We start from the raw sequence: 11,438 nt of genomic DNA, 5'->3' as shown, positions 1-11,438 counted from the left end.
CGACGTGGGTTGACAATAAGTGGATGGCGATCATACGAGGGGGACCCGCTCGTCGCCCGACACGTGTTTACGGGGCCGAGGAGACGTTCTTCGGGCGGACGGTCGTTCATCTAACGTGACCTCGCGGTCGCCTGGACATGGCCGTTCGGACGTGGGCTCGGCGAGCGTTGGGCCGCACCGTGCCTAGTGTCATGGCCCAGTCCAGAACAGGAGCCCCCCAAGTCGAGTCTCTGAGCCAGAGAGATGACTTATGTTTCAACTAAGGGTTCCCCGGGACGATGGGGAAGCTCGATCGTTAGACAGGTGAGGTCGCAACAGACCTATTCATGACTGACTGATCCCCGGGACTGTCGGGGATGGAGGTGATCGGTTGATCTGCACCTTCCTCGTAGTAGACGTGGGTATGACGCGGGGAGGTGGCGTCTTGGCGAGTCGAGGAGATGGACGGGTGCTCGGGTCTTTCAGTTTCTTATTTTTGATAGACGTGTCTCAGAATTAGTGGCGTCGCTTCGTTTCGCGTGCAAAGACGGCGTAGGCAGGCTAGGCAATGATGACCTAGCCTGTTGGTCCACGTGCCTAGCCCTATAAAAAGGGGTTGAGTAACTTCATTTCTACTTTATTTGCTCACGCGTTCACCGGAGTTCTCCATATTCTCTCACGTTTGCTCGCTCAACCGTCTGGAACGCCGTCTCCGCCTGTCCTCCTATCCGCACCACCGCCTTCCGCTTGGACACCACCGCAACCCTTTCAACTTAGTTATGTCAGGTATGGTTTTCCACCTTGACCCACTGTTTTTCCTTGTTGTTTCTGTCAAACGCATATTATTTTTGTAGAAATGTGGTTAGGTTTAGCTTAGGAATAGTGCAGTGGACCGTAGGTGTATATTAACCAGTCGAAAATAGGGTTGGGATCGTACTGTACCGGGCATGAATTTCATATGCCGGGCAATACTTGCATAGGCTGTATGAAGTTTGTGCCCGGTCTCTATAGAGTGCATGTGTCACCGAGTTGAGCACGGTTGGTGTCCGTCGCCGCTACGCCCTTTCACTTGACCTGCGGTGGAAGGGTGGATTTGATATGACGTCGAATTCACTCTTTCTGTCTGCGTTTCAGGTGCAACCGGGCGTTTACGACCGAGGAGGGAAGATTCTGGGTCTTCCACCGAAGATGCGACAATCGCTCGTCTCCCTGTCGGGGATGGGGGTGTCCGAGATGGTACGGAACATGCCTCCTCTTCCGGGCAGGTCGACTTCTCCTGGGTTGCGGACGAGCCCTTGGAGGAGGGGTCCGACTTCTGTGACGAGGCCGTCGTTGCTCACGCTATGGTCGAGACAATAGGCCGGGAGGATCCACCAAACTGGTATTGCTGCGCCCCCAAGGAAGAAGACCGCATTTGTCATCATTTCCCGGGGAAGCAGTTCACTATGTACGAATTTGCTTTCCGTGAGGCGGGGATTAGACTGCCCTTTAATTCCTTCCAGATGTCGGTCTTCGAGTGGCTCCGGCTGGCGCCGTCCCAGCTGCATCCTAATGCTCTCGCATTTATGCGGGCATTCGAGTTGGTTTGCCAGTTCCTCGGCATTGGTTGCACCCGGGCCCTCTTCTTCCACGTTTTCCATCTCCAGAGGTCCGGTTCCCGTGGTCGCCACAGTTGGGTTTCTTTCAAGCAGCCCGTGCGTTTGTTCAAGACGTACGAGGATTCTGTTCGCCATTTCAAGAACCGGTGGTACGTGGTGATGCCGATTACTCGGGCCGCCCTTCACTCTCTATACTACTATCAACGGAAACCCAACGGGGAGGAGACGCTGATGTCGAAGATACCGTTGAGGTGGCAGCGTGATCATTTCGATCTCTCCACGGCGCATTACCGAGTCAAGTATGCGATGCTCGGCGAGGAGGATAGGCTCGCATACAAGAAGCTGGTCGACTACGTGCAGAGCTTCAGCTTGGGGTTCTGGGCGAATCGACAGGGCGTGCCCTTCCTGGATGAGGCCGGGGAACCCATCACCGAGACGCGTTACATCAATACGAAGGCTCTGCTCGAGTGTGACACCGAGGAGGAAGCTCTGGCGTTATTGAGTAGGCAGACTTTGTTTAGCTTTCTATTTCTGTTTATGACTTCGCTCGCTAATGTTTGTGTGTAATTTGTTTGCAGGTGCCATGCCCAATGCTCGCGATCGGGTGCTGAAGCTAGCGAATCAGGTCGGCGCTCCTGACCGGGTGTCCAAGAAGAAGAAGAAAACTGTGGCCCGCGTCTTGGAGACTGCTGGCGATGCCGGGGTCGGTCCCTCGCAGGCGGCGAGCGTGATCCCTTCCTCTCCTCCTCGGGCTAACCCGATCGACATTCGTGATAGTAGTCCGTCGCCAGCGGCTTCCCCCCTTCATAAACGGAAGCGTCCGGCTGGGCCTCTCACCAGGGCGTCTCTAGGAAGTCCGAATGGAGCGGGCAGCTATCTTCTACCTCCCTGCTACGTGGAGCGGTCGTTCTTCAAGGCCGAGGAGTCGATTGCTGTGCCCGCGCCTGAGGCCAAGGCTATTCTGGACCAGGACGCTGCTGCCCGGAGAAAGGATCTGGCCAGGGATATTGCTGCTGTCATCCGGGTGATGGAGACGGCCATGGTTTTGACCGACACTTCGGTCTCCACTGCCTCGCTGGAGGATGCTCTTTTGCAGATTCGGACGGAGAAGGAAAAATTATCCAAAGATCTGTCGGACTACAAAGAAGAGCATCAGCTGCAGGAAGGGCTGAGCCAGAAGCTGGAGGAGGTGGAGAAGGAGAGGGACCAGTTGACGGCTGTTAAGGCGAGCTTGGAAGAGCAGGTGGCCGACCATCAGAAGCTGGCCGAGGACAATGCTGGCCTACGGGCTCAGGTTGCGGCTCTCGAGGGGAAGGTCCGCCCTCTGGCCGATGAGACCGAGGAGGAACGCGCTCTTGGTTCGCGCGGTGAGCTGCTAGGGCATATTCGGACCCTCAACCAAGATCTCGTGGCCTGCTTCAAAGAGGGTTTCGACAATGCTGTCGAGCAGCTCGGGCTTCTGAACCCTGGGTTGGTGACAGCGGGGTCGGCCTACAACTACTGCGTCCGGGAAGGTGAGATTATCTGCCCGTTCGAAGTGGAGGAGGAGCTGGGGGAAGACGAAGAAGAGGATGAAGAGGTGCTCCGAGTGGAGTCTTAGTGTATTTGTTTTTCTTTGCTTTATGGCCTGCGCGCCTTATGTATTCTGGCCTCCGGGCGTTGTAATATGGCCTTCGGGCGTACTTGGCCTCGGCCGCACTTATTGTTATTAATGTATGGAATATTTTCGTCATCATTCATTGTGCTCGTTGTGTTTGATACTTGTTTGTATGAACTTGTACTCTACTCGACTTTGTTGATCTCCTCGGTTTAGGGAACCGACGAAGTGTCGGGCTTTTGTGCCCGTGGGGATCGAAGCCCGGGTCCGTTGTTCGAACCCTGGTCTCGAGGCTTGGGCCCTCCCATCGCGAGCTGGGTGCCCTGCCAGTTCTGGTACTTCGACGTTGAGTCTTGGTCAAGATCCCAACCGTCGGGGAGGGTTGTGTTTGTCATGTGACCCCGGATCGTTCCCGGGTCTCGTGGTTCCTCCCTGGGGTTTTGGGGACGAAGAGCGTGGTCGTACCTGCCACGTCTCCCCGTGGTGTATTTAGCTGTAATATTGTCTAAGTTTTTCTGCGTTCCATGGTCGAGCGAGTTGTTCTCCTTGTAGGTTTTCTAGGTAATAGGCCCCGTTGCTCGTCTTGTCGCGGACGCGGTAAGGGCCTTCCCAGTTGGCTGCCAGTTTGCCCTCTCTCGGGTTTTTCTGGTTTCTTCTGAGGACCAGGGTGCCGACCTGGAACTCTCTTTTTATGACTTTCGCGTCATGGCGTAGTGCTATTTTTTGTTTGAGGGTTGTTTCCCTGAGGGCTGCCTCGGAACGTATCTCCTCGACTAGGTCGAGCTCGGCTCTAAGGGTTTCATCGTTCATTTCCTCGTCTAGGGGCTCCTCTGTCCTCCTCGTTGGCGTCCGTATCTCCACCGGGATGACTGCCTCGGTGCCGTACGTTAGTCGGAACGGGGTTTCCCCGGTGGTAGAATGTGGTGTCGTGCGGTAGGCCCATAGCACGCTATGTAGCTCCTCGACCCATGCCCTCTTTGCCTCACCGAGTCTGCGTTTGAGGCCACGTAGGATTACCCTGTTGGCCGCCTCTGCTTGCCCGTTCGTCTGCGGGTGCTCGACAGACGTGAAATGCTGTGTGGTGCCCAGGCTGGCGACGAAGTCCTGGAATCCTCCGTCCGTGAATTGTGTCCCGTTGTCTGTGACAAGTGCCTGGGGTATACCGAACCGAGCGAGGATGTTGCGCTTGAAGAACCGGAGAATGTTCTGCGCGGTTATTTTAGCCAGTGCCTCCGCCTCGATCCATTTGGTGAAGTAATCCACCCCGACGATGAGGTATTTATTCTGATATGATCCGGTGACGAAGGGTCCGAGGATGTCCATGCCCCACCACGCGAAGGGCCACGGGGAGGACAGTGATTTGAGGTCGTTCGGGGGTGCGAGGTGCATGTCGGCATGTCGTTGGCATTTGTCACATCTTTTGACGTGCTCTTTCGAATCGTTTTGCATGGTCGGCCAGTAGTAGCCTGCTCGAAGGGCTTTTCGTGCGAGCGATCGTCCGCCGAGGTGTTGGGCGTTAATTCCCCGGTGTAGCTCTCCAAGTATGTCGGGGACTTTCTCTTCCTCGACGCATTTGAGTAGTGGGATGGAGAATCCTCTCCGGTAGAGTTTGCCTTCGAGGAGTACGTACGAGCATGCGCGTCGTTTGACAGTGGTCGCCTCTTTCGGGTCAGCCGGGAGTTCGTCTCGCGTGAGGTAATTGTAGATGGGTGTCATCCAACAGTGGGCATCTCCAATAGCGTTGACCTCGAGTGGAGGCGGTAGCTTGTCGATGCTGGGCCGAGGGAGAATTTCTTGGATTACTGATTTATTCCCACCCTTTTTCCTCGTGCTGGCTAGTTTCGAGAGAACGTCTGCCCGTGTGTTGTGCTCGCGGGGTATGTGTCGAACATCCCATTTTTCGAATCTGTCAAGTTTTTCTTTGACGAGGGACAAGTACTCGAGGAGGTTGTCGTTCTTGGTTTGGTAGTCTCCCCGCACCTGTGAGGCCACGAGCTGGGAGTCGGTGGATATTTTTACCTCTTTTGCCCCCAGGTCCTCGGCTAACCTCAGGCCTGCTAGGAAGGCTTCGTATTCGGCTTGGTTGTTCGATGTTGGGAACGCTAGCGCTAATGATACCTCTATCAGGATCCCTTCTTCATTTTCGAGGATGATCCCGGCCCCGCTGCCTGACGTGCTGGAGGCGCCATCGACGAAGATCGTCCATTTGTGGGCGCTTTCTGCTGGGGTCGGGCAGTGGGTCATCTCCGCGACGAAGTCGGCCAGTGCCTGAGCTTTCAAGGCTTTCCTACTTTCGTATTGTATGTCGAATTCGGAGAGTTCTAGTGACCATTTGAGCATCCTCCCGGCCATATCCGGACGTCCGAGCAGCTGTTTGATTGGCTGGTCGGTCCTTACCTTTATCGTGTGTGCGAGGAAGTAATATCGTAGTCTCCTCGCTGTGTTGATGAGGGCCAGGGCGACCTTTTCGATTTGCTGATATCGGAGCTCGGGGCCTTGGAGTGCTTTACTCGTAAAATAGATGGGCTTTTGTCCTTCGTCGGTTTCTCTTATTAGAACGGCGCTGACGGCCTCGGTTGCCACGGATAGGTATAAGTATAGGGTTTCCTTTTCTGATGGCCGTGATAAGACCGGGGGTTGGGACAGAACCTTCTTTAGATGGAGTAGCGCTTGCTCGCATTCATCGGTCCAGTCGAAGGTAGCCTCTTTGCGAAGGAGTCTGAAGAACGGCAACGCGTGCTGGGCGGACTTGGCGATGAAACGGGAGAGTGAGGCGAGCACTCCATTGAGTGACTGGATCGATTTTTTGGTTTTCGGGGTCGAAAACTCCGAGAATGCCCGGCATTTGTCGGGGTTGGCCTCGATCCCTCTTTCGGTGAGATAGAAACCGAGGAACTTGCCTGCTCGGACTCCAAACGTGCATTTTTCGGGGTTGAACCTCATTTTACACTGTCTCGCCTGCTCGAATACCTTCGTAAGGTGTCGAGCATGGGTTATCTCCTCGTGTGATTTGACGATCATGTCGTCCATGTACACTTCGAGCATGTCCCCTATTTCGTCCTTGAAGACTTTGTTCATCATGCGTTGGTATGTAGCGCCAGCGTTCTTGAGCCCGAACGGCATCACGTTGTAATAGTAATTGCCCGTTGGGGTCATGAACGCTGTGTGTTTCTTGTCTGCGGGCGACATAGGGATCTGGTTGTATCCACTATATGCGTCCATGAAGGACAAGAGTTTAAAACCTGCAGAGTTGTCAACGAGCGAGTCTATATTAGGGAGGGGGAAAGCATCTTTCGGGCAAGCCCTATTAAGATCAGTATAATCAACACACATACGCCATTTTCCATTATTTTTCTTAACGAGGACTACATTAGAGAGCCAGGTTGTGTACTGGGCTTCAGAAATAAAATTTGCCTCTAAGAGGTCTTTTACAGCTCGCTCGGCAGCCTCTGCCTTTTCGGGCGATTGCTTGCGTCTATGCTGTGCTATGGGCTTGGCTGCCCGGTCTACAGCTAGCTTATGACACGCGATCTCGGGGTCCAGCCCGGGCATTTCTGCGGCATTCCACGCGAAGAGGTCGGAGTTCTCTTTGAGGCATGCTACTAGCTCTTCTCTTGTTTCCTCGGGTAGTCCCTTACCTATCTTCACCGTCCTTTCCGGATCGTCCCCAAGAGGAATGAGTTCGAACTCCCCGTCGGGGATTGGTCGGACCGGGTGTTCGAGAGAGCGTTCCTTGGGGAACCTCCCCTCTTCGGTCTCGTCCAGCCCGATGCGACAGTCGAGGTCGATGGCGTTGACTCCTCGGGCAGGATCCTCGGTCTTGAGCTTTTTGTTGTTGCAGTTGCTCTTCGTGCTGACTACGGCCTGTCCTTTTACTGCGGCGTCGTAGCATCGTCGGGCTGCTTCGATGTCACCATGGATGGTGACCACACGTCCCAATTTGGTGTAGTATTTCATCTTCAGGTGGACGGTGGATGGGACCGCAGTGAGTTCGGCCAGTGTCGGGCGTCCAAAGATGCAATTGTAGAGAGACGGACAGTCTACGACCAGAAATTGGATTTTGACTTCCCTGGCCGTTTCTTGTTCGCCGAAGGTGACGAGGAGCTCAACATATCCCCACGGTCTGGTTGTTGCTCCGTTGAATCCTTGGAGATCTGATCCGACGTAGGGGGCTAAGTTGGTCTTGTCTAGCTTCAGAGTCTTGAAGAGGTGGACGTACATGATATCCACTGAGCTGCCTTCGTCGACCAGGATGCGTCGTACGTCGAATCGGGCCATCTTTGCTCTTATCAATAGTGGGATGGCCGAGTTGGGGGATCCGCCCGGGAGTTCCTCCAGGAAGAAGGATATTGGGTTGGATTTTCCCCGGTATTTTGTCAATGTCGCTTTCTGCTCGGGGGCAGTCAGTAGGAGTTCGTCGAACTTACGTTTGACGGAGAGGGCCGCGGATTCCCCGTTAGTCCCTCCTCCTGATATCACCAGTGTGGTAGGGAAGTCTTCCCAGGGGCTGAGTGCAGTGATCTTGCCCTCGGGCAATGGTTCGGGGAGGAAGAAATCTTCCGGTCGTGACACGCAGAGGGCCACTTGATAGGGAGAGTTGTCAGGGGGTGTGTTTTCCCGGGGTCTCTTCTTCTCTGGCTCGTCGTGTCTGGGAGCTTCGTTCTTCCTCGTGTACTGCTTCAGGTGCCCTTCTTGGATTAAAATTTCAATCGCATCTTTCAGGTGGACGCAGTCTTCGGTCACGTGCCCGTGACTTCTGTGGAACCGGCAGTACTTTGATTTGTCGGTGTGGGGCTTTGGTGCAGACGGTTTTGGGAACCTGACCCTGCCCTGCTTAAATTCAGAGTTGATACATTCTGCGAGGATACGCTCTCGAGGAGCTGTCAGTAAGGTGTACTCGCTATATCTGCCCGCGGGGCCTCTTCCTTCCCGGAGCTCGCGAGGTCTTTCTTCTCTTCGTTTGTCTCCGTTGCGACGGGAAATGCTCGTGTCATCGCGTTTTGAGTGCTCGGTCTCCCCAGCGTTACGTCCGCTGCGGGCATTGTGTGCCACCTGCTTTTCCTCGTATCTGATGTAGGCCTGGGCTTTATGCAGGAGCTCGTTTAAGGTGCGGGGAGGCTCGATCCCTACGGCTCTGCTAAGTTCACTGCCGGGTAAGAGACCTCTCTCGAGGAGATACTTCTTCATGTGCTCGGTGGTATCTACCTCGACAGCTTCCTGGTTGAATCGCTCGATGTATGAGCGCAGTGTTTCATTCTTCTTCTGCACTATGGCTTCAAGGGTCGCCTCAGTCTTGGGGTGACGACGGGAAGCTGTAAAGTGCCGGGTGAACATGGACCTCATGACTCTCCATGACGTAATGGACTCAGGGGCCAAGCTTTTGTACCAGGCCATGGCCCCTTTCCTGAGGGTCGTTGAGAACAGTCGGCATTTGAGGTGCCCGGTTATATCATTGCGGTAGTCGAGCATCGCGTTGACGTTGTCGACGTGATCGTCGGGATCTGTAGTCCCGTCGTACACAGCTAGGTTTGGCGGTTTCTCCATGCCTTTGGGGAGCGGGGCCTCCATTATTGCCCGAGATAGGGGGCAATGCAAATCTTCCTCATCGCTCCTTAAGGGAGACAGTTCGTTGTTGTCGGGGCTGTGCCCGCGCCTTGGTGATGTTCTCGCTCGACCACCGTCACGACGGGCGCGTGCCCTGCTGGCGTAGGGTTCGGGAGAGCGACGTCCTCGCTTCTTCGTTGGCTCCGAACGCTGTTGTATCCTACTCACCGGCTGGGGCCGGGCTTCTTGTCGTTCGGCTTCGAGGGCCGTGATTCGTTCGTGCTGCTGGTGGAGCATAGAACCGGCTTGATTGAGGGCATTCACCATGGCAATCATTACGGCGTCTCCTTCAACGGGAACGGGAATGGGATGAAATGTCTCTGCCCCTAAATTGTGGGCGTGAGAGGCATCTCCGTTGTTTTGGGGCTCTGGAGACGGGGTGGATGGATGACCGTCCCGAACGTCCGCTTCATGGGATGGCGGGTCGTCGTCCATGTTGTAGTTGACGAGGGGACGGCTGTGATCGCTATGTTGTTCTCCGGCCATGTTGGAAGGACAGAAACAAATGAGCTTTTGATCCTCGTTTGATGAAGATGGGGATAGCTAGTTCCCACAGACGGCGCCACTGATCTCACCTGATCAGGAGGGCCTTCCAAGGTCTTGGTGAATGGGCCGGATAATGAAATGAAAAGGGGGGTGTACCTGCAAGGTGCTCCAATGCTTAAGTCAGAAAAGGTACAGAATGAGGTTATCAGAGTGTGAGTTAGAATACCTGCCCCTTTGCCATGAAAGGGGTATTTATATTGAGCCCCCAGCGCTGGGCCAAGGCTCCTAATGGGCTGGATTAACTAGGCCCAAGGAGGAGCTGCCAGGGGACGCGTAAGAAGCGTTAAGACCTAGACCAAGGTCTGCCCCCTGGTCCAACTGCCCCTATCTCTAAGGAGATAATATAGGGGAGTTGGGTGACGTGGTAAGCGAGATGCCGTTATGGCTCTGCCCGACACAACTTAGGTGCCCGCGACGTGGGTTGACAATAAGTGGATGGCGATCATACGAGGGGGACCCGCTCGTCGCCCGACACGTGTTTACGGGGCCGAGGAGACGTTCTTCGGGCGGACGGTCGTTCATCTAACGTGACCTCGCGGTCGCCTGGACATGGCCGTTCGGACGTGGGCTCGGCGAGCGTTGGGCCGCACCGTGCCTAGTGTCATGGCCCAGTCCAGAACACAAGTTCTTCTTCTTCCTTCTCTTGTTAAAACCCTACATTTTTTCTTCCCCAAATTCATCTTTTTTTTCCTTAAATAATCATTGTGCAACGATATTATCTTGCAACCAAGGTTGGTTGATTCACTCAAGTGAAGAGTGAAGAACAATTAGAGTAATCAATCATCAAAATTGGTTCTTGTTCATCAAGATTAGTTCGGAATTCATCAAACTTTGGTGAAATTCTTGAGCAGGAATTTGACGAAATTCCAACAATTTTCTTCTATTCGGGTCAAATTTTCGTCTATAAATAAAGGCATTCTCATCTCATTTTCTTCCTTCATATTTTCGTCTAAAAATATAAGTCTTCCCATCTACGACTGTTATAAGAACCATATATTAAAAGTGATATTTATACGATATTTGATTGGTCATAATGCCATAACAAGGTGTAATAACGTCAGAAAATATAATTCTAGACCAATTATCTATCGTTTAAATAGTAATAGTATAATATAGACCTGATTTATTTTATATTTGAGGCATCGTGGGTGAGCGACTCCTTTGCATAATTTTTAGCAAATAATGCAAAATGTCTTAGAGATGACAATCTAATTTTTTTTTCAAAAACCTAAAACAACAAATGCTATTTAAAAAAGAAAAAGACTAACAATTTATGTTTCTTTTCATACAACTTTAGACTTCGAAAACGTCATAATTAGTTAAGAAGATATTTTTTCTTTACAATTTTCCAATTTTCTCATTAATCTTAAATGGCACTTTCAAGTTTTTGTGGATATATGTTATGGGAAAGAGAATGTTCAACCACGGAATTAAGGGGATATATTTCTCAAGTTTGAGAGAAAAGTGAGGTTCTACCACACATTTGTGGAATGACTTGACATCACAACTCACCTATTGGGACGGCAAGTGTGGAAAAAAATAATATCTATTCCATCTCTCTCTTTCCATGCAATTTCATCTCAACATTATTTCATTTTCTCTAAAAAAATTCTTAGCTTTTGATCTTTAGACTAATTATTAAACTATTAAGTATGTCATTTAAACAAGAAAAAAATGTCTTTAGTTTCAAAACTATACAAAAGCCAGAATCCAAAGAGACAACATTAACCTATTATTTGAATTGGTCAACAGATAAATAACTTGGGTTGGGATTACGGTCAAACTCAGTAAACAAAAACAAGTGGTTTTGGCACTTAATAACCGTCACTGTTTATGAACAAGCGGATTTTAGACACTTCTCACAATCTTCTGATCGCACTTTGTATTTTAATGAAATCCCTAACATCATTAAATAGAGTAGAAACTGGAACAACCATGCTTTCTTTGCATGGAAAAGCTTGAACACCAATATTAGAACCAAACCAAGTATAAACATATTGATCAGGAAAACCATTTGAAGAGCATGGAAAATGTCCAAATGGAGAGGGAAAAGTAACTGAAGGTAGACAATCATTGAAGAAGGTAAGATTATTATATTTAGAATGGTTAAGAGG

The 11,438-nt window shown here is 51.8% G+C and overlaps 1 protein-coding gene across 1 annotated transcript; it reads right to left on the bottom strand.

The window, feature by feature from the left end:
* Positions 1 to 3,663: 3,663 nt before the first annotated feature.
* On the bottom strand, positions 3,664 to 9,264 carry LOC127130759 (uncharacterized). Its single transcript, XM_051059723.1, has one exon. The coding sequence runs from the start codon at positions 9,262 to 9,264 to the stop codon at positions 3,664 to 3,666; it is 5,601 nt and encodes a 1,866-aa protein (XP_050915680.1).
* Positions 9,265 to 11,438: the final 2,174 nt, after the last annotated feature.

The sequence above is a fragment of the Lathyrus oleraceus genome, chromosome 3, assembly GCF_024323335.1.
Source record: "Lathyrus oleraceus cultivar Zhongwan6 chromosome 3, CAAS_Psat_ZW6_1.0, whole genome shotgun sequence".
Taxonomy (NCBI): domain Eukaryota; kingdom Viridiplantae; phylum Streptophyta; class Magnoliopsida; order Fabales; family Fabaceae; genus Lathyrus; species Lathyrus oleraceus.
This window is presented reverse-complemented; position numbering and strand designations above follow the sequence as displayed.